At 31.9% G+C, this 25,097-nt stretch overlaps 1 protein-coding gene across 4 annotated transcripts in view; it reads left to right on the top strand.

Annotated features, from left to right (window-relative positions):
• The window catches only part of Fstl5 (follistatin like 5), a 762,470-nt gene that overhangs the window by 366,793 nt on the left and 370,580 nt on the right, over positions 1–25,097 (top strand). For all 4 annotated transcript variants that reach the window (XM_048813586.1, XM_048813584.1, XM_048813585.1 and 1 more), the window contains exon 5: positions 12,193–12,389. In XM_048813586.1, the coding sequence (XP_048669543.1) occupies positions 12,193–12,389 (197 nt within the window). The remainder of the gene's footprint in view (positions 1–12,192; positions 12,390–25,097) is intronic.

Raw genomic sequence — 25,097 nt, 5'->3', positions numbered from 1 at the left:
ATATATATATATATATATATATATATATCCATGTATATATTATAACTGATATTAAATGATGTCTAAAGATAAGATAATACCAGAACACTGGTACTTTTGAATTCAGTGTTGGATATATCCTTTTCTATATTTTTTCTCACATTCTCAAAATTCTGTACTTAAATTTCAGCAAACTAGAAAAAAATTGATGTACATTAATATCCCAGGAATAATGTAAGTGAGTTTTACACTGATATGTATCTATACTTTATCAATGCTCTAAAGATTATGGGTCAGCAAAATATGGCCCACAGCCTGCTTTTTTAAGTAAAATTTTATGGGTATACTACCATGTTCATTTATTCATGTATTGCCTATGGCTATTTGTGTCCTATAGCAGCAGAATGGAGAAAAGGGAACAGATTGATTAAGCCAGATATCCTAAAATATTTACTCTCTAGACCTTTACAAAAAAGTTTGCCAAAATCTGCTATAGATTAATTTTTGAAAATCAACAATTCAAGATAACTTGAATTTACTAATTCTTTCTATTTTTTGTAACACACCTAATAAAAAAATAGTATTTATGAACAAGTCTATTTCTCAATGTGAAAATTATTTCTTTGCTTTTTACCACTCTCCTTATTCCCCCATTCTCTTTTGTTTGTTTGTTTTGTTCTGTTTTGTTTTATTCTATGATAAAGTTTTCTTATCCCCCTATTTCCTTGAATGTTTCAGACCCTCTTTATGTTTTTACAAATCAGGTGCTAAATTATTCTTTACTTCATTGGAGCTAGGTCTGGAAAAGATCATTTGAAGATTATTTGAAGGGTCCTTAAAATAAGGTAGAAATGCAGATCATGTCTTACATATCTTGCAATTTACTTTCTGGGTTGGCAAACTTTCAAAGAGATGACTTGTACAGAGGACCCGGTCCTGAATCAAATATTGGGTACCAGCCAAATCCTGTCTGGTTCTTTTTTTGGGGGGGTGCAATGATCAGATAATAGAAGGAAGCCATCAGTGGGATCAGGAACTTCTATTTCCATAATGTTAGTACAAAATAAATGCTACGAATGAGAAAAATGTAAAATACAAAAATGCTACCTTCTTATGTGAGTAAGATATTAACTAAATAGGGCACTATTTCATTTAAACCAGTATTTCTGGTTTGCTTGTCTATTAGATATTTTTTCTTTAATAGCTATTTTATAGCAGCATGTACACAATACTTTTTAATCACTATTTTAAGAACTATTAGGTGATTTATTTACATTAGATATGAAACATTATGGAAAAGCAAAATATACATGATAGCATAAAAATATATGCATCTGTATGCAAAAGGTTCTTGTTAAAATTAAAAATAGAATTCCTTTGGCTTAGTATAAAAACAATGAGTTTAGGGTTACCCTCACATTGTACACTACACAAAGGCACCCAGCCAAGGCAGTAAGTGGAGCCCAAATCCTGCCTGTACCTCATGTGTTCAGTCAGGCAGGCTAGGGTAGGACTGTATTCACTAGAAGGTAGGGATGCTTTCTTCTTTCCACAAACTTACTTGAAAAGCTTTGTTGTATTACTTCAGATGAGTACCTTTTAATTCACAAGTAGGTGCAGTAAAGTCTAAGTTACCCCACTAAAAGTGCATACTAATGTGAAGTCTTTTGAGTTCAACCAAAAATTTTTATGTGCAGGAAATAATTAAAAACTCATACTGATATTTTTGTTTATTGTATGGCCTTGTAAGAATTCCTACTTTTTAATTCTTCCACCATAATCCAGAAGTGATAGTATTTTCCCCTTGAAAGCATGTTGCAATAACTAAAAATACTAAAATAACTACCTATGTAGACTACTCTGTATGTGAATAATACATTTGTTGATACAGAAGAGTTTTAATTAAGTTAGTGAGTTCTATCTTTTAAAGCTTATTTTGTATAATATTAAAAAACAGAAAAATTAAAACTAAAATATATTCTATTTGTTTTCTTTGGAATACCTTTTCTTGTTACATTTTTGTTAATCTGACTGAAGATGTATTAAAATTGATCCATATGAATTTGCTTATGAACATGTGCTTATATATCATAAATGATAGGTATCACTTATGCTTGAAACAATCATAAACAGGTTGAATTTATATTAGGATTCTGCCCTTTGCTAAGAAGAAATAATGATATAATTGGAGAGATAAAGGATAATTTTTAAAGGTTAAGTCATGACTACCATTGATATATAAAGTGATCACATTAAAATTTTATTAACTATTTATGAGGGAAATGGGCAGATGTTATAATTAGTTCAAAAAACAGTAAATAGTCACAAATATACATGGAGCTAATGATTATGGAAATAAACTTACAAATAAGGATAAACCTAACTTTTTTTTCCATAAAACGGAGAAGTTAATTGAATCTCTTCCAGTCCGAATTTATTTGCACAACTACAGACAAGAATTATTGTTCATTGCTATCAGTTATCTAAAATTTATAGGGCAGTAAAATACCTCAAAGGCAGTGAAAGGCTAGAATAAGATAGAAGGCTAGAAACTAAGTCATGCTATAAATGATGAATAAATTTTCATTAGCAACACTTAGTAATCTCTTTCCTTATTTCAGACTTATTTACCAAACTATATTAGAGATAACTATATGGCCTGAACACATTTGTGCCACATAAAATGGCAATTAGTACACATACATAATATACTATTATTTATTTTAATTATGAAGACAAATAAGGAATACACATAATTTTAAAAAATAAAATCTTACATAAGTATCATATTTTTGCATTAGTATATATATGCACATACATAAAATTAGGCACATGAAAATTAATTTGTATCACTTTCAAAGAAAGAGTGATTTTGTTCCCATTGTCTATGAACAACAACTAAAACAAGAAGTGAAAAAATAAGACTTTTAGTTTATTTATAAAGGAAAAATATTGGTTTTTCACTTACCATAGTTACTTGAAATTCAATATTGTTTTAAAATGTACTTAGTAAATAATTCTGAAACTCACTCATGAAAATGACTGACTTTTCATCTGAAAACATACATGAAAAGGACTACTAACGTTAAGTCTCTTCTGCTCTTTATTTTTGTAATATGAAAATGAGGAATTTTGTGTCTATTAACTTTAGAAATTTCACACATTTTAATGATTTTTTCTTAAGTAAATATATTCATAATCCATACAGTTTTAGATTACAGCAAAATTTACAAGAAAAAAAGTCACATTAATGACACAGAAATGTTTCCCCATATAAGTTATCTTGAATCTATTTTGAAAATGTAACCCCTAATGTCTTCTTTTGAACATAAGTCAATACTATATCAAAGAAGTGGATCTCTACATGCACTGTTATTATCTTGATTAATATAACTACCAGTTTTGATCTATGCAAACATGTGCATGCACACACACACACACACATCCCATACATGGTGACAATCAAAATGTCAGTTGGATTTCATAGAAAACATTTGCATTTCAAAGAAATGCAACATATTCTTACTCATATTCTTGCAACTACTTTTTAGCAGTTAGATATTATTTTCCCTGGATCAAGAAATTTGACTTTAGCACATAAATTTGTGTAATTAAACTAAAATCATTTCTTATTCCACCAAACTAATCACTATTTTAGCAACCACATTTTTAGAAAGTGCCTGAAATATTATCCCTTATAAATGTCTGTGTTCACAATATGAGCATAATGAACTTCATTTCACACCCTACAAATGCTTCATTAGTCTCATTTATAATCATGCACTCACCAATGGCTCACATGTCCCATTTAATAAAGCCCTTTCTTTCTTCTGAACTATACAGATTCAAACTTTTTTAGGTCTGTTTCTTGTTCCCTTAGCAAGGACTCTACCAAGATATCCCACAATGACAGAAAATTTATCTAATTTAAGATATAATTTATCAATTTCTTCATATTTATCTACTATTGTATTAATGGTTTCACATCACTTAGTCACTTGAAGTAAAAACATTCAAGAATGAATCTATCTTTTACTATTCACCTCCCACATGTTGATAACTTCTGCATTTTCTACTTCCTAAATATCTTTGGTCAAAGTCATGATGAGGTATTGTTAAAATATGATGCACACTCATAAGAGAGTATATATTAAATAGATATTTCTTATTTACCCTATGTGAGTAAAAGAAAATGTCAAGTAGTGTCTATTTCTATGGCAATGTATAATTCTGAGGAATTGAAGTTAGCATTTACAATCTCAAAAAAAGTACATTATAGGTTAAAAAAAATACTGGCATATGGTTTATATGCAACTAAACAAGCTAAACATTCTTAATATGCAGTATTTTATGTATGAACGATATTTGAAATTCAGAGAAAACTAGAGATCAAACTATTTGAAAATATTCCAAGGAATTATTTTAGAGTAGAAACTGGCAGATACATGTGTAGCTGAACAAATTTTTCCCTAGAACATTTAAATTATTTAACTAATAGAGCCAAGACTCATTTAACTAGGTAATCCTTTTTCTGAGGTGGGCCAATGGGGTAGAATCACCAGTATTTATTTGGTTGGCTGAAGGACAGTGAGGAAGTATTAATGCTATCACACAAGCCTTGACTAATTAAAATATGAAATCTGATAGCATTATAGGACATTGTATCAGTAAGGTCAGTAGTACTTAAAAGAAATAAGCACAGGTTACATGTACTTATAATTACCATAATGACATGTTTTTTGGCAGACTACATCTATTCAGATAACTTGTTTACATGTTATCATTGTATTGAGATAAAAAGATCTGATAAGACAACTTTGCCTACCTACACACAAAATCTTCCCAAGTCCAACAAGCTATAAATTCTTACATATATTAATCCACTTCAAGAATGAACCTCTTTTAAAGCATCTAGTTAAAATACAATAATGCTATAAAGATTGTTGTTATTACATTTCTTATGATATGATGGTATTTGAATCTTAAAGTTATATAGACTAAATTACATTTATTTTGAAAAGAAGTTCTCTTGATGATAAATCCTGTAGGATAATCATGACAGGGGTCAGTGCATGTTTTTTAACTCTATGATCTCTTTTGTTTGTTTGGCAAATAGGATGGCTATGCACAGAATATAGAGGTAGAATACACAGAATATTTTTTTTCTATTTTTACAGTGCCACTTTTGCATATTTCTTGTGATAAGAAATATATGAACTCTTGACTAAGGTATTCAGTAATCAGAAAAAGACATAATTATGCATGTAACTGGGGACTTTTAACCCCAAACTAGCCAAATAACCTAGAGATCATGGAAGAATGTCAGTAAGAAAATTTACCTTAATCTCAGTCCTCCACTGTATGTAAAATTAGCATTAAACTTCACACTTAACTAAGAGTAGTACATTCATGTAAAAGCACATGTTGGGGTTTGTTCCAGACCACATGTCTATGTCTAATGGCATAGACATAGTTTCATGTATCTGCATTACAATTTTTCTTTATAATGGTGGTTTACCAAGTCTGCTTTGTAACTGAGTCACCACTTGATTTGAAATTTTAAAATTATGTTGTTAGTTACATACAAAAATCATTCTATTTAGACAATATTGGTGAGCCATTATTTTTGCTGTTATGCAGTTGTCTCAAAAACTATTGGAGACATTAAAAATCATGTCAACCAAAAGAGCTTTCTGTCCAAATAAAGAAGAGAGTAAATATTATTTATTGTTCAGAACACATACCAGGTTTCACGAATGCAGCAAGTTTTCAGGACACTTTAAGTTCTGGGAAACATTCTACAGATGTTTGTGGAATAATCTAGAAGAAAGAAAAATTATGATAGTGTCTTCTCATGAGACAAATAGATTTCTCTTATAAGTTAGAGATACCTTGTGAGAAACTTCTGAGTTAATTTCTGAGATATGTGTGGTAATTACATTTACTTCTTAGGTTCTTTATAGAAAACAAATGAGTCACCATATATAAAATACTTAGGATGGTGTTAGCACACAGAATCACAGTATAAATATTGCCTTAAAAGTAGGTTAAAAGCTGATTTTTTTTCCATAGGTGTGCAGAGCATATCTTGTGTAGCATAGATATAAACCAATATTTTATTTGAAAGGTACATTATATGATGTGACACAATAAATGAAAAGATTATGTACTATTTGGAAGTACTAAGGGAACTGTTCTTAGTAGAATCACATGAGTTTTAGTTTGGCCATATTTAATACAGTGATAGATTTACTTATTTGTAGTCTGGTTAATTTTTAAAATGATTTTTGAAAAATTCCTAAAAAATAAAGTTCTTTTATATATCTTTACTTCCAGCAGAAACAAAAATCCAAGGAAATATAAATAAAAATGAACAAACTCTATAAAGCACAGGATGCTATAATGAAAACAATAAGATCTATATGGTATAATATACAAGACTGAATGAATTCATACTTCTAAAAGCAATTGTAGGATTTTATATATATGGAAGTCCTTGCATTTTCTTTACAAGGTATTTATAAATAGGAGGTTATTACAAGGAAAAATGATTAATTAGAAGAAAACTTAATTTATGACCTATTTAACAGCTCTGACTTTCATATATTCTATTGAAGGCATATCTGTTTGTATGGTTTTTACTGTAAGGATAATGATTTTTAAAACTATTAAATTTGCAGATCATTAAAGCAATACATCTCACCAGTTATTTTAGTTAATATTAAAATGCTGTAGTTGGTTGGAATAAAATATGTGTATATTTTTCATTTAGTTTCTCAAGCATTCCAGATTATTAATTTAAACTTTGTGTTGGGCTGGGTATGTGGCTCAAGCAGTAGCTCGCTCGCCTGGCATGCGTGGGGTGCTGGGTTTGATCCTCAGCACCACATAAAAATAAAATAAAGATGTTGTGTCCACTGAAAACTAAAAAAATAAAATAAATATTAAAAAATTCTTTCTCTCTCAAAAAAAAACTTTGTGTTGTGCTCTATTTTGCTGTTTTCTGTCAGAAATCCTTGCAACTTTAATTCATGATTTTGTGTTTGTGAGGATGGTGGGTGGGGAGGAGGAAAGGAAGTGACAGCTGAGCAGCCCACTTGCTCCAGAGCATGTCGCACTTGATGAATGTAATAAGAACACTAAAAAACACTTTAATTAATGTTCTCTTAGGGTTAAGAGAGCAAAATGACCTGGATAACAGAACACCTGTACTGAAATTCTACTACTTAATTACATCTACCAAAATACAAAATCAGACCTTTTTTTTTTTTTTTGTTATTGCTTGGATAGATTTTAAGACAGTTGTCAGTGGCAGAGGGGTTTGTAATTTTCAATTTATATCCTAAGTACCAAAATGTTTGCAGAATGGATTTTCAACTCATAACACTGCCCTCTTACTTCCAAGAAGATTAAATTTCAAAATTTATCAGTAAACATGCCAGTGTAATTAATTGCATTTTTAGTCACTTTTCTTTAACAATTTCACAATGCTTAATGTGGTATTAAATTTAGTTTTCCAAAACAATCAATTTTTTTCTAAATAGAAAATGAGAGAAGAATAAAGAAACCAAAGTCTTTTGTAAAATATATGATTATTTATGAAATTTAAATTTAACTCTAAAACAACGCAGACTACTACACATCTACAAAAATGATAAAAATATAAAACATTGACTATATTATCCTTGCAAGGATGTTGAACAATAGGAACTGTCATTCATTGGTGGTGGAAATGTGAAGTGACATAGCCCATTTGGAAGACAGTTTGGCAGTTTTTTACACAAATAAACATTGCGTTACCTTTGTTCCAGCAATCATGCTTCTTAGAATTTACCAAGTGAGTTAAAAACTTATGTCCATACACAAAAACCTGCAAACAGATATTTATAGAAGCTTTATTCATATTCACCAAACCTTGGAAACAACCAAGGTGCCCTTCAATATGTGAATAGATTAACTGTAATACATCCATAGAATGGAATATTATTTAGCACTAAAAATAAATCAATTATCAAGCTCTGAAACCATAATGGAGACTTAAATGCATATTGTTAAGTAAAAAAAAAAAGTCAATCTAAAATAGCTACATACTGCCTGATTCTAACTATATGACCTTCTGGATGAGGCAAAATTATGGACACAGTAAAAATATGAGTGGCTGGTAAAGTTCTGTTTTTAATTCTGTTCCGCTTATTTTCAGTCAAGATAATTTTATTTCCTTTATGTGCATAATTTATTAATTATATTTAAATAAACATTATAATTTTCCATATTGAATCTTATTCATATATGAATATTAAATCAATCAACTAAAATTGTGATATATTCTACATATACCACAAATATAAATTTGCTACAAACATCAAATATTTATCTAAAATATTTTTTAATGTGTTCTGTTAGCAATTGTTAGTTTGAAGAAAAATAGCTCCAATATACTTTTTAAAAATTTATTCTAATTTGTTATATATGACAGCAGAATGCTCCAATATTGATGTATAAATAAAATTGACACCCAAATTAAAAGCATTTCACTTTTGTTTTTTTAGTTTTCTTAGATTTCAGCTTATATTGCAATCAAAGTATGACAATAAATGTTTAAAAGAGAAAAATTATATTAATGCTTTTGATTAAATATTTTGTTTTAAAAGGAATTGGTACTTTTTACTGGAGGATGGCAGGGAAGGATACAATTTAATTTCAAAGAGATAAGAACAAATCACAGCCTTTGCAAAAACCTATTATACTAAGCATAATTGATATAATCTATAATTTTTAGCACTTATCATGTACGCAGAACTGATGGTTGCACTATCAGATATGTAAAATGTAATTATCCACAGTTCTGTAGAGACTTGGAGAGGCACTGCCAGCAACACAGGTGCAGCCATTTGTGTGTCAGTGATTCTACATCCTTCCAGGCTCCGCAAAGCCAAATGAATTCTAACTGCCCTTTGAATGACTCTCAGTCACGAATCAGCACATTCCCAGTGTCACTGCATCCACAGGAAGTAAGAAGATGTACAGATCAAAAAAAAAAAAAAATAGGAACTTTGTCTTGTTTACCAGAATATTCTCCACGTCAAGGACAGGAATAGCAGAGAGAATTTCTTACTGGTCTCTAGTAAGGAAATGAATCCAGGAAAACATTTTTCCCCAACCCTGCCAATCCAACAAGAGTAGTTGATTAGGTTTTGGAAAAAACATGCTGCCAACTCAACCAAATAAACAAAATCTGCTTACCTAACTGACTGGAGTTATTCGGGATAGGAGCCTTATTGTTGAAATATCTATTCTTCAACTGCACTAGTTCTTTTGTTTTCCCATCAATCATTGTTAAAGTGTTTATGTGATTAAACACTTATTAAATTATTTAAAGTGTTATGCTTAATATTTTAATTCCTCACTTTGTGTTTAGTCTTTAACCCATTGTAATGTGAAATATGCTTAATTTATTCACTTAAAATCGTTAAAGTCACCTATTAAAGACTCCAATTAAAGTCTCCAATATGAAGAATACAAAGGACATACTTTACTTTTTCCCCTATTTTCACTCTGAAACAGTAGACATTAGTTATAATCTCTTTCTTGAAAGGTTTTCTTGAATTCACTCCCCCTCAGTACTTTCTCATAATTTACTTAGTACCTCTCATGTACTCTATTTTTTTTTTTTTTTTTTTTTTACTCTTTGTGGATTCTACTTTATCTACCTGTAGTATAAACAGGTATATTGCTGGAGTTTATTATTATATTCATTCTATCACTTTATAAATAATCCTTCAATAAATTCATTGAATCCATGTAAAAATTGATATTTCACTATTGAATGGCCATGTCAAACTCAGTTCTTGGGATCAGAGTAAATAAAGTTAGAGGGTATAGAAGATGATTTGTGCTTAAAAATCATTCTGCCCGAGATTCATACCCCTAGACCGATGCCCTGGAGTAAAAGATGCTTTGATCCTCTTCATTTCATCTGTTCATTTCATTTCATCTGCTTATACATAATCCTGTGAATAAATCCTTGTGATGTTAAAAATTAATCATTCTGACCCATTCCAACTCTGTAACCTTGAATATATTACTGTGTCTTTGTTCTTCATCTATAAAAGGTATGCACACTTATTATATATAAACTTAATTTATATATATATATATATATATATATAAGTTCTGGTGCATATAAAGTCCTCATTACATGTGACCTATTATTAATAACAGATACACCTATTTAGTATTAAAAGGAATTTGTGGCAATTTATATTAAATTTATGTATTTTACAAAGGTTTTCATAATTTCATAAATGTTTATTGTATATTTCCATGGACTATAAATGTTGTAAACACTAGTTTGTATTATTATTTCCTTTGGATTTCCAGGTACCACCCCAATGCCTGGAATTTAAAAGGAATTCACAACAATTTGGAGAATACAAACATTAGTGTGAATATGATGATCCCATTCATTTGATTACATCAAAATTATAATATGACAACCCAAATTCTATTCCCTCTTTCAACCTTAAATATTAGTTAAAATGTCTTCAATGCTTAAATCCTGTTTCACATCTGCTTCCCACAGATATTCTGGTGTCCCCAATTCCTGTAGCCCCAAGCCAGTCCCCTCATCCCACCATCCTCTGCCCTCTGAAATGCAAGAATAATCAAGGAGATATAGATCCAGAGTTACATACAGAAATCCAAGACAGGACTTTTGGAATGGTCTACTATTCCTTCCCCTTTCTTTCACCATATATCCCTCTCCTTCCTGATGCATTTGTGTGCGCATTTATAAGCACAAATACATTTATTTTAAGACTCTATTTGTGATCCTTCCCCAGACACCAAAATTGCTAGCTATGACTCCGGATTTGATTACTTCTCTCTTTTGTCAGCGAGTTCTTTGCTATTATGAAAACATATTCTTATTATTATTCTGCAGTGAGAACAAAATAATGTAAACTTGATTTAATCTTTAGCACCAAGTTTACACTTTGTTGTAAAAAGGAACTTCTTGACAGGATTGCTAAACACTAAAATTGCTGAACAACAGTAGTCATTTCACTGTCTGAAAAAGAAGATAGTCTCTCATTTCTCTAGAATAGATTGTTTTCCATCTTGTCTTGAAAGAGAATGAAACTTTGAATACTGTTTTTCAACCCCAGGCTTCTCTAACATATATTTAAGCATCTTTAGAAATCTTCCTTTAAAATTGTAGATGCTGTCAAACCCTAATTGTCAAAATCAACCACAATTATAAAGCTAGTTTTTTTTTTCTCCTAAGAATATGTTGCTCAAAATTCTAAGCTAATATAATACCTGTTTCATTTGCAAATTATATTATGTGCCATATTTTATATAATATAATTTATATCATACTTGCTAACAGCACTATGATTTCCATACACTATTTATAAAGACCATTGTTAGAGGCCATTATAAGTAAAATCCTTTGTAAAATAATTATCTGATGATGCTAGAACATTTGTAGCAGTTTTATTTGTGTTTTTCCATTGTTTTGATTTATCTTTTGAGAGACTTTAAGCCAAACAACTATTTTCATTAATCATGATGCTTCCAGTATTGTGATGGTTTTACACTGAGGTACTGAAAATCTGTAATGTGCTGTTACTTCAATAGCTTATATTTCAGTTGAGAAATAAGATTTTCAAGGTCATAAAACTTCACATGACATGCAAATATATATAATGTTATGCACCATATACTCTAAAAGGACAGAAATGAAAAGCAATACATAAAATTTTGGAAGAAAAATTATATGATAGTATAATAATAATCTGAAGTCATATATAAATGAGTTTAAGCGCAATATCAAGTATAGCCTAACCTTAATTTCTGCATCTGTAGAATGATCCATATAGAGATGTATGATGAGGATTAAAACTGAGAAAATGGATTTAAAATGTGGAGCCAGTTGAAGCTATCATGTTTTTTCTATGTCCTTCAAAGAATTAATGAGAAACCTCAGTAAACATGTTATTATTAGGTCTAACAGAAATCAAAGTTCTCTGTCCTACCTTGGAAACAGCCCCTTCCTTTTTATTTGTCCATGTTGTAAATTATGCAAAACTGAAAAGCAAATATTAGGTACTTCATACATTATCTGTATTAATCAGTTTCTAAATATTAACAAAGTAAATGATTTCTTTTCAATAATATTGCTTTTTAAGTAACTTAGTTCTTTTGTTACAGGAGATAACTGCAAGAGCACCGAATACAACACAATGAAAAGCATGCTTTTAGATTTACAAAATCAAAAATATATTACCCAAGAAAATGAAAATCCTAATGGCGATGACATATCTCGGAAGAAGCTGTTGGTGGATCAAATGTTTAAATATTTTGATGCAGACAGTAACGGACTTGTAGATATTAATGAACTAACTCAGGTATGACTCATGATTAAACAAAAAAACCTTACTTGAATGCAACATACACAATATATTTACAGTTGATGGAATTTATAATAAATATATATTTAATCAATTTATCAAAGTGTGGGAATATAAATTTAAAAGCAATATTACTTTCTCATAAATATTATTTTAATTAACATTGATGTGATATTTTATAGTTAAAAAAGGTAGCTACTTTTGATGAATTGTTATACCTTAAATATTGAAAACAATTACAATTTTTCTAATAGATTTCATAAGATCACTACTGATATATTCTGGAACCTATGTAATGTTTAATTTCTATCAATCAATAAAAGCTGATTTACGCATTAGTTAAACAACAAGTAAACATATGTGTAGCACAGCATAAATAGATGCTATAAGGTAGTATCGAATACTAAGACAACCCAGTGTGTTTTACTAATCAAGGATCAGTTATAACATCCAATCTAGTTTTGATATTAAAACCAATTTGGACTGGGGGTATAGCTCAGTAGGAGAGTGCTTGACTTGCATGTACTAAGGCCATGGGTTCAATCCTCAGACCACACACATGCACACACACACACACACACACAAAAAAAAACCCTAAAATAATACTGTCCATTTTATGAAATTTCACTTCTTGAAAATTTTGTCATACAGATGATACATATTACAAATTATTAAACAGAAGAATTTAAAAACAGAAGTTTGTTTTATTTATTTTTTCTACCAGGGATTGAACCCAGGGGTACTTAGCCACTGAACCATATCCTCAGCCTTTTTTTTCTTTTCTTTTTTTTTTTAATTTAAAGACAGGGTCTCACTAATTTGCTGAGGCTGGCTTTGAACTCACAAGCATCCTGCCTTAACCTCCTGAGTCACTGGGATTAGAAGCGGGTGCCAGTGTGCCATGCTTTTGAACCATCTCAGCAAAACACAGTTTATACATATCAGTGATATCTGAAGGCTTGTTTAAAGGAAACAAACCACAATTTTATAATCCCGATTAGCTGTGTTGAGCAGTGAAGTATGATATATAGTAAACAAGATTTCTCCAAAAATGTAGACAGGTCCTAGGGAGTAATAGAGAGGAGAGACCAGTTTGGGAGATAGAAAAATGACAATAGAACCAATGGATTTTGCTAACTACTTGCTGATTCCTACATCATATTTTGAAGTGTATTTTGCACTTGGTATTAACTGTGGACATGGGTTTCAGGGATAAAGTTAGGCAATTTACATAACATTATGCCATCTTTTATGGTTAATTATATGTTATATTTTTAAAACCTGATATTGTAGAATATAAAACTTATTAAACAAATGTTTCTGAGCTTTGGTTTACTACAACAATTTAAAAACTTCATATCAAAGTTACCTTGTGAGCAAATTGATTTTCTTGTCATCCACCAGTCAAAACTATATCACTTTTCTCATTTTCTTAATGTATTCTGCATTTACTGAATACTTATTAAGTCCCAGGTATCAAGTTTCAAGGAATTGAGTACTGTAAGTAAGGTAAAATTAGAAGACATTTTAATTTATATATTGTGTTCACATACTTCATGATTTATTTCTCAAGAATGAATCTATTCTAAAACATGTTTTATAGCAATAAGAAGTTATTATTTAATTAAATTAAAATTAGCTTGGGTATGTTTTCTTAGCTACCTTTAATTTGGACTTATTTTGTGTTTGAAAAGAATTCAGTTCATGTGAAAGGTATGATGTGGAAGCAAAATGCTTTCCGAATCACATTTAGGTGATACATAGACAAGAAATCCATGAAAGCCATATGCTAGGAAGATTATGTTTACTGAATTCCTTTTGCATACATCATATTTTTCTGCAAAAGGATATCTTGGTTATTTTAAAGTATTGATAATTACTAATATGGCTGATATCAGTAGGCATGCCTTTTGTGTGGATATGTGCTTTCAACTAATTTGGGAAAATATCAAGTAGCATGATTGATACAGAGTATGGTAAGAGTGTGTTCAGTTTGATTAAAAAAAAAAAAAACCCACCACACTGTCTTCTGAAATAGCCATATCATTTTGTTTTTGTATCAGTAGTGGATGAGAGTTTCTCTTGCTCCATATTACTGCCTGGTTTGGTCAGAGTTGTGAATTTTGACGATTGTAATAGATGTTTAACTGTATCTCATAGTAGTTTTAACTTGAATTTCTCTGATGACATATGGTATGTAGTATATATTTATATGGTTATTTGCAACATATATGTCTTTGGGGAGGTATATATGATTTTGGGTCATATATATTAACTAAGTGTTTTTCCCCCAATTTTTGACCTTTTTAAGAGTTCTTTAAATGCAGTGTTCTATCAGATTTTTTTTCATATTCTCTCACAATCTGATTTGTCTTCTCATTCTCTTGATATTAAGTTTTGCAGAGCAGAACTTTTTAATGTTAACAAAGTTCATAAATTGTGATTTTGATATTGTATATTAAAAAGTCTTCACCATACCCAATGTCATGTAGGATTTCTCATATGTTGTATTCTAGAGTTTTCATAATTTTGCTTTTCACATTTAGATATATGAATGTTTTAGTCAGTTTTTTTTTCACTGCTGCAAATAAAGAAACTGACCATAACAATTGTAGAGGAGAAAAAGTTTATTTGAATGCTCAAGGTTTCAGAGGTCTTAGTCTATAGAATGCTGGCTCCATTCCTTGGGCTTTGAGATGAGGCAGAATATCATGGCAGAAAATGTGGCAGAGGGAAGCAACTCACACGGTAATCAGAAAAAAGAGTGAGTCTCCACTTGCCAAATACAAATATTTACACCAAAACTATGCCCTAATTCCCACCTCCTCCTGCCATACCCTACCACTTCAGTTACCACTCAGTTAATGCCTATCATGGGATTAATTCACTGATTGGGTTAAGAATCTCAGAATCCAATCATTTCTCCTCTAAACCTTCTTGTGTTGTCAACAAGTGAGTTTTGGGTGACACCTCACATGGAAACCATAACAATTATACATTCTGAGTCACTTTTCTGAAGAATCCAAAGTCTATGTCAATTTTCTTTTCCTTCTTTCTTTTGTTCTTTTTTAAAATCATATAGATGTCCAGTTTTCCAGCATCATTTGTTGAACAGATTAATTTGTGCCATGGTATGGCTATTGCCTATGTGTCTTTTCAAAGATCAGTCAAATATATTTAGGAGAGTTTATTTCTAGGCTTTCTATTCTGTTTATTGATCTGTTAGCCTATTTTTTCACCAGTACTACATTGTCTTAATTACTATAAATATATAATATGACTTGAAATTGGGTTTAATCCAACTTTGTTCTTCTCCTTCAATATCTTAGTGTCTCTTCTGGGTTTTTTGCCTCTTCATTTGAACTGTAGACTTAGTTTTTTGATATCCACAAAATTACTGGCTAGAATTTTAATTGGAATTACATTTACTCTATAGATCAAGTTGAGAAGAACTGACATCTCGACAACATTGAATTCCTTCCTACAAAGATGAAATAGTTCTCTTTCATTGATTCTTCTTTGATTTCATGCATTAGCTTTCTTTGGCTTTCTTCATACATATATTTTATGTACATTTTAATCTATTTGTAGCTCGGTATTTCATTTTAAAAAGAGATGATAATTTAAATTGTATTTTTTCAATCTCAATTTTACTTATCAAAATCTCTGGTATCTATGAAAGCAATAAACTTTTGTTTATTATAAATTTACTATAATTACTTATTAGTTATGGAATTTTTGTTAATTCTTTAAGATTTTCTACATATAACATCCTGACATTTGAACAAAGAAAATTTTACTTTTTTCTTCCCAATATGTGTACCTTTAATTTTCTTATTTTATCTTACTGCATTAACTAGGAATTTAGTACAGTGTTGACAAGAACTGGTGAGAAGGAACATCTTTGCCATACTTGTAGTTTATTTAGAATTTCTATCACAAATAAATGCTGAATTTTTTCAAATGCTTTTGATATATCCACTTATATTATTATGAAATTTTTCTTCCTGAGACTGTTGATATAATGAATTACATTGTTTGACTCTTGAATGCTCATCCAGCTTTATAATCTGGAAGAAATACCATTTTCTTAAAGTGTGTAATTATTTTTATATTTTTTATTGATTTTCTAATAACTTGTTGAAGATTCTTCCATGTATTTTCACATAAAAATATTTATCTGTAGCTTTCTTTTTGGACTTTGGTTTGGTGCTTGGGAAATAATGGAAGACCCATAAAATAAAGTAGGAAGGGGATCCAAGATGGCAGGCCAGAGGGAGGCAGCATTCTGTGTCACTCCGTAACCTGGGTTCAACTAGTGGGAATAGGAATTACAGCCACCATGCTGCACAGGGCCTTGGGCCTCAGTGTTAGAAAAGAACTCCCAACTCACTACTCATACCCACAGATCTCCCCAGTACCTCAGCAGGACCACCAGCATAAGAAATGGCACAGAATCCCCAGAAGCCCCCCCAATGAAGGACACTCAGTTGCTACCCCCACACAGGAACTCAAGCTTCCACTCCCTGTGGACCCCCATCTACTAACGTGGGATCCCTCAGTAGCCTTCATCTTGGGCCTCAGCAGCTACTACCATAGTCTCCTACTTGAGGTAGCCTGGATGCACCTGGGGATATCACAAACTCTGAAGAAAGCTGACAGCCACAACACTGAATGCCACAGAGCTCATATCTGAATATATCACACAAAGCCATCACCTGGCTCCCCAACCTAACCTGACACTCCATTGATGAAAGCACCTGCCTCCATCTTGGATTACCTCCATTACCACCTTTAGTCAGAGCAACTACCAGTTTGGAACCCAGATAGCAGGTGAAGTATTGGAACTCTACAGGGGACTATAAACCTGTAGGGTAAAAACAGTAATGTCTTGGATCCACAGAGATAGAAAGGAAGACACCTGAGCAACATAAAAAGACAAGTGAAGAAAGTGCCCCAAATGAATCAAGATACCACATTATTAGAATCCATGGCCAGCACAGCAGATGAAATGACAGAAAAAGAGTTCAGGATGTACATAATTAAAATATTCTGTGAATTAAAGGATGATATAAAAGAGCAAATAAAGGTAACAAAAGATCATTTTAAAAAAAGAGCTACATAAGCAAATACAGGAAGCAATAGATTACTTCAATAGGGATATAGAGATTCTAAATAAAAACCAAGCAGAAATCCTTGAAATGAAAGAAACAAGAAAGCAAATTAAAAGCCAATAGAAAGCATCACCAACAGATTAGACTACTTGCAAGACAGGACCTCAGAAAATGAAGACAAAATATATAATCCTGAAAAGAATGTAGACCACACAGTGAAAAATGATAAGAAACCATGAGCAGAAATTCAAGAATATGAGATAGCATAAAAAGACCAAATTTAAGAATAATTGGAATAGAGGAAGGAATAGAGTTACAAACCAAAGGAAGGAACAATCTATTCAATAAAATAATACTAGAAAATTTTCTAAACATGAACAATAAATTGGAAAACCAAAACCAAGAGGCTAACAGGACACCAAATGTACAAAATCACAACAAATACATACCAAGGCACATTATAATGAAAATGCCTAACATACAGAATAAGGAGAGAATATTAAAAGCCATGAGAGAAAGAAATCAGATTACATATAGGGAGAATCAATTAGGTTACGTGCAGATGTTTCAACCCAGACCCTGAAAGCTAGTAGATCCTGGGACAACATATATCAAACTCTGAAAGAAAATGGATGCTAACCAAGAATCTTATATCCAGCAAAATATGCTTTAGATTTGATGATGAAATAAAAACAAAAGTTAAAAGAATTTGTAGCTAGAAAATCTGCACTACAAAATGTCCTTGGCAAAATATTCTATGAAGAGGAAATGAACAACAATGAAAATCAGCAGAGGGAGGTATTACACTAAAGGAAAATCTAATCAGAGGAGAAACCTTGTCACGTCAAATACCAAAGATAAACAAAAATGGCTGGGAATACAAATAATGTCTCAATAATAACCCTGAATGTTAATAGCCTAAACTCACCAATCAAAAGACATAGTCTAGCAGAGTGGGTTAAAAAAAAAAAAAAGATTCAACAATATGCTGCCTCCAGGAGACTCATCTCATAGGAAAAGCCATTCAAGACTGAAGGTGAAATGTTGGGAAAAATCATACCACTCACATGGACTATGGAAGCAAGCAGGGGCTTTCATTCTCCTACCAAATAAAGTTAACTTTAAGATAAAGTTAATCAAAAGGGACAAAGGAGGACATTTTATACTGATCAAGACAAGAATACAACAATAAGACATAACAATTATAAAAATATATGCCCCAAACAATGGGATATCTATGTTCATAAAACAAACTCTTCTCAAGTTCAAGAGTCAAATAGACCACAACACAATAATTCTGGGTGACTTTTACACACCTCTTTCACCACTGGATAGATCTTCCAAACAAAAGATTTACAAAGAAACTATAGAACTCAATAATACAATCAATAACTTAGACTTAACTGACATATATAAAATATTTCATCCTTCAACAAGCAATCATAGTTTCTTCTCAGCATCACATGGATCCTTTTCTAAAATAGACCATATATTATGCAACTCTTAACAAATATAAGAAAGTAAAGATACTACCCTTCAGTCTATCAGGTCACAACGGAATGCAATTAGAAAGTTTCTTGAAAACATGGCTAACATCCACAAGGCATTATGTACTTGTTAGCTATAACAATACTTACAAATCTAAGATTCATAAGGATGCAATAGAATAATAATGGAGATTAAAGAGGACACATATGCTTAGGCTAGTGGAGGAATCATTGACCAACATATTTCCATCATGCTCAACCATCATATATATTTTTAATGCTTACAGTTGAATGATGGATAAAAACAAATATTCAAAAACTGTTAAAAGCCATTAAAACTCATAAATCTAAATGCACAGTTTAGAACATGTAAAAAAGTTTCATTATCAATTTTAGAAATGAAAAAAAAATCTTGCAAAGGAAGATAAATAGTTTTGGTTATTACAAGAAATTAGAAAAATGAGAAATAACATGTTATTTACTCTGTTCATCTCATTGTAGGTGCTCTATCTCATATAGCTAGCATTTTTTCTTATCAATCAGACTAAGTTTTAGGAAACAGTAAAAGCATTGTTTTAAACAATACAACACAAATTTATCATGAATAAGCTAAATATTTTAATCAAATATATTTTACAATTTAAATATTTTAGAAATGTATGGCTCAATAGATTTCCACTGTTCCATTTGTACTTGATTTTTAGCTTTAAAATACTTATCTACTTGCAAAATGCAACATGGACGAGACATATGAGGGAGATAGAGGGTGTGTTTTCACCACAAATTGCAAATTGAAATCCATTTTAGATTAAATATTTTCAGCACTTTTTCTTTCCTTTTGCTCTGTCTAGGATAAACCTCACATTTTGTATCCCCTAGATGTAGTTTTCAAGTATATCTCTCACTCCAGTACTGGACTTTTCCTGGTACTAGAAATTCCTTACCTTGCAAAACTTGTTTCTATTTTTCCTCTTCCTCCTAAATTTGTACAGCCAAATACATCATATTTTACTCTTGCCAATATCTAATTTGCATGAAAACTAAAAACAAATTACCAAGTATATCACTACCAACATCTAAAACTAGAATCCATCACACTCTCCCCTCAGGGACCACATGTATAGGCAGTCTTACCACCAGTAGAAACCCTGCCTGTCTCATCTCTGTAAACTGGATCTCTCTCTTCCTTCTTCTAAATTGTCTCCTTCAACACTAAAATTGTAGAAATCTCTTTAAATATTTTATAAAAAAATAAAATTTTAACTTCAATAATGCTTGCTTCTTGGATAATTGTCCTTGCCACACTATGCTCCAAATTGACTTAACTTTTGAAAGTATGTCTCAGGGAATAATAGCCCAGTACAGAGGTCACAACAAACATGTAAAGGTTTTTTTTTGTTGTTGTTGTTTCTTAATTCCTGGTCACAAACTTAACTGAGGTATCCTATTATTCCCTCTTAAGTATTGGATATATGTCTTTTTTTTTTAAAAGAGAGAGAGAGAGAGAGAATTTTAATATTTATTTTTTTATTTTTACCTTTTTGGAGGACACAACATCTTTGTTTTTATGTGGTGCTGAGGATCGAACCCAGGCCACATGCATGCCAGGTAGGCGCACTACCACTTAAGCCACATCCCCAGCCCCTGGATATATGTCTTTTATGGTCAGGATCTTTGCCACATACCACAAACATTTTAGATTATAAGAACATGTATTATTCCTAAAACAGACCTGGATGTGTGATGCTTGAAATGGAGATTTCAGGATGAAATTACCTAAGATGTATAGACACTTCCTCCTGGCAGGCTAGCATGCAGAAAATGGTCATTGGAAGGAAGAAAGATTCATGACAAGAAAGATTCATGAGTGAGCCAGAGTTCTTCTGAGTGGCTTTTTCAAATGGATAGTGAATTCACTGAGGACATTGAAAGAGTAGGGTTGCATAGAAACATTCTGAACCAAGAGCTGAAGCCACTAGTGAATTGTGGTGAAGGGACAGGAAAGAATTATGTAGCTGAATGGCTGAGATTCAAAAGGATGAGCTTGCTTGCTCTATCTTATCTATCTATAAATCATTTATCTATATTTCCATTTATCTGTCTGTAGAAGATTAGTTTGTAAGAGGAAATAATCCCAAAATGTTCAGAGGGAGCTGTTCAGTTATCTACCATCTTTTTTATTAAGGTCAAATGGATGTGGAAGAAAAATCAGACTCCAATTAAATAATTGAAATTACTGGGAAAAAGGCTTTATTAAATAATTGCCAGATTTTGTTAAAGTCAATAGGGGATGAACATATTTTTGTAAGAAACTAAAAGCTAAATATTTTTTTAATCAGAGAGTGGGATTCCCAGTGTGAAAATTATGGGTTTCACTTGGGAGTAGTCGTGACTGGGTCAAATGGGGGTTAGGTCGAATTTGGAAATAATGCAAAGCAATACAGGGAGACTTGGACTTCATAAAGCCACAGAGGTAAACCAAGGAAAGAAGAAAAAGGAGATTTGTATAAATTTGTTGCTTCCAGCATAACCTTTACTCAAACCTGGCTGATGAGGGGATTGAAAAAGAGACACACAGAAAGAGGGACTTGGTTCAGCTGACCTCCTGTAGTGGAGGACTGAAAATAAGCAGGCTCTACTGGTTACTTTATAGGGTTTTTACATCAAAGGATTCATTGTGAGAAAGTTTGTTGTGAGAAAGCCAGTCTCAGCAAAAATGAGGGGATAAACACAAACAACTCAATGAGACTCTGTCTCTGAATAAAATACAAAATAGGGCTGGTGGTATAGCTCAGTGGTCTAGTACCTCTGAGTTAAATCCCCATTACCTGCTCCTCCACCAGCCACCAAAAAACAAACAAACAAACAAACAAACAAACAAACAAAAACAGAACTGAGGTCAAAAGTTTGAATAGCCCAATTACAGTCATCAGGTTGCTCCTACAATTCTTCCTGGCCTGGGCAGGTGGTGCCTGAATGTTAGGTGCTGAACTGATAAACTCCATGGAAATCATGGAATTTACCTTTAAACAGGGTGTCACCAGACAACCAGGCAGACTTCTAGGGTGCCTTTGCACCTAAAAACTAACAAAGGAGGTGTCTCTGGGTAGTTCAAAGCAATGATTTATTCACTGCTCTTCACACAAATTGTCTCCTAAAAGAGAATGGACAATTATTTCTCAGTTCATATAGTAGTTCTCCCTTATCTGCAGGTAATATGTCCTAAGACTCCCCAAAATGCCTGAAGCAACAGATAATGCTGAACACTTCAGATATTACGTTTTTCTACATATGCACATCTATGATAAATTTCGGTATCTATTAATTATAGTAAGAATTTAATGGGAGTGAAATTGAAGTTTTGAGGTGAAACTCAATTCCCAGCTTCTGCTGGCAGGTAAGACTGGAGTTCCTCTGCTTTGGCTGGTGGATAGGGTTTGCATAAGTTTGCAAACCTCTGCAGGGGAAAAGTATTGCAATTCTTATTGGAGGGCTATGCCCTTCAGTTTTAAAGCAAACCCCAGAAGCTCACCATCAATTTCTTTTTTTTTTTAATGGGTTCTTGCCTTGTGAATTTAAAGAATGAAATCCATAGAAGGCTTATGGAAGAATAAAACCAGGAATTCTTGTAATGCAAGAGGGGACCCCAGATTAGGTTTTCTCATTCCGAGTGTGTATATGTAGCACTTAGGCCACTGCTATTGGTCCAAATTTATGCTAAAACAGGGTGTTTAATAATGCTATTGGTTAGACCTGAATCCCACTCAGGTTTGCCTTACTTCCATTTTCCCCCTGCTTCTGGAAGTTAAAGTCATTGAAATGTGCATGCTCAGTGGGGTGTTTGGTGCTGCTGTGCTGCTTGGAGTGCACTTCTGCAGTGAACATCCACACTGTGCATAGGCCCAGTTGCCACAGGGTGACAGGTTGTCTTACCCAGCTCACCTTGATGCTATCCTGCTGAGCTTCTGGCCAGGGTTGCCCTGTCAGGCTTTGCACCACAGCAAGGTGTGGTGCTTGCTGCCTGTGCTTTAGCCAAGCCAGCTACCACTCTGCTGCTTCTCTGCTGGGAGCTTCTCTGCAGTTGGCTGGCTGCTCCATTTGATGGCTGGAGAGCCAAGTCAGTAATAACTAATAATACAATGGAATCATTTTTTTACAGTGTGAAGTAACTAAAATTTCCAGCATCATTATTTTTGTAGTTTAGGTCGTTATTGTTACTTGAACAAAAACACTGCAATATCACAACAGCCCATATGATAACCAAGTAACTAATGGGAAGGTGATTCTACAGCTTGAATATGCAGGGTAAAGGGATGATGCATGCCCCTGGTTCAGTGACCCTTATGGTGAGAAGTTTCATTATTCTACTCAGATAACAAACTGTTTAATTTTAGAGTTTTCAATTTAATATTTCTAGACCACAGTGAGTAATGAAGTTATGGAAAACAAAACCACAGAGAAGGGAGGATTACAGTATATTTAGGTCTACAAGTAAGAAAATCAGATATTCTGTAGACTTTACTGGGTAGAATGGCAATCTTGACTTTGTTAACAGTGTATGTACAGAATTTAAAGTAAAATGGTGCCAACAACTTGAAAAATCTGTTTCTCTGGCTTTTCCACGTTTGAAAATATGAAATAATGGCAGTAAGCAAAGTCATTCCCTTGTGATTCTAAGTTTAAATAAGCAGCTGCATCAAGTATATTCATTTAAGTTTTTCTCAAGATTCTGTCATTTTAATAAGCTGATTCACATTAGAAATGCATATTAGGATGAAATGTTTTCCTAATGTGCATACATGCCACCTCTTTATTAAAATAATAAAAAAGAACTGCTTGTTCACAAGATTTAGATTATGTTATACATATTTGACTTAAAATGCCATTTGCTCAATGACTACTATATGTAAATACATTTACAAAATTAAATAAAAAGCAAGACTAAATAAGAGTTGAATTTTTCAAGCTAACAGGATGGGAATAGCAATCATGTTTTTCCAACAGTTGAATGTATCAAGTATTTGCAATTTATTATAATTGTTACTTAGAAAAAGGACACAGTTAATCTTTATTTTCAATTGATAAAGACTATTATGGTTTTAAAATTTTTTTGAAAATGTTATATCTAGTCAGCACATTTATTTGCTATAAAATTAGTAAGAATTGTTTTGTCTCACAGATAAAAATCTGTTTCAGTGGGCACAAACTAAATAAAAATGAACAGAGATACAAAAATTGTGGTATATGTATTAATAATTGTAATGCAAAAAAAAAAGAATAGCATTACTTAGATTAGGTAGAGGGACTTGAAAGGAGGGGAAGGCAGGGTGTGTGGGGATAAGAAAGACAGTAGAATGAAACAGGCATTATTACTTTATGTATGTATGTGACTGTATGACCAATGTGATTCTATAATATGTATACTCAGAAAAATGAGAAATTATATTCCATCTATGTATTACATATCAAAATATATAAGTGCATTCTACTGTCATGTATAACTAATTAAAACAAAGAAACAAAAAAATGAATGAGCACTCTATGGACACAGAAGTGAGTAAATGAAGATTTCCAGGGAATGCCATGGTAATTAATTCTATCTAACACAAAGGGGGAGGGCACAAAAGAATTTGTCTAAATAATTCCTTAGAGAAAAAATAGACAATTTTTTTCTTTTATTTATTTGTTTGTTTGTTTATTGTTTGTGTGCATTTAAAAGCCCATAACCCTATTATGCAGCTGAAAACCAGGTGCTTGACTTAGACTGGCATTGTCCATGCCAATAGATAGATCACACACACACACACACACACACACGCACACACATATATTTATATAAAATAGCATCAAAGAATAAATTATTTACATATATAAATATAATACATTTATAACATATTATACATCATAAACATAATATATCTGTAATATATGGATATGATATATGGATATTATATATAAAAACACATTACATTGGGCTGGGGTTGTGGCTCAGAGGTTCAGCATTTGCCTAGTATGCATGAGGCACTGGTTTTGATTCTCAGCACCACATAAAGTGAACTAAAGACATTGTGTCCACCTATAACTAAAAAAAAATTTAAAAAACA

This window comes from Marmota marmota, unplaced genomic scaffold, assembly GCF_001458135.2.
Source record: "Marmota marmota marmota unplaced genomic scaffold, marMar, whole genome shotgun sequence".
NCBI classification, from domain to species: domain Eukaryota; kingdom Metazoa; phylum Chordata; class Mammalia; order Rodentia; family Sciuridae; genus Marmota; species Marmota marmota.
This window is presented reverse-complemented; position numbering and strand designations above follow the sequence as displayed.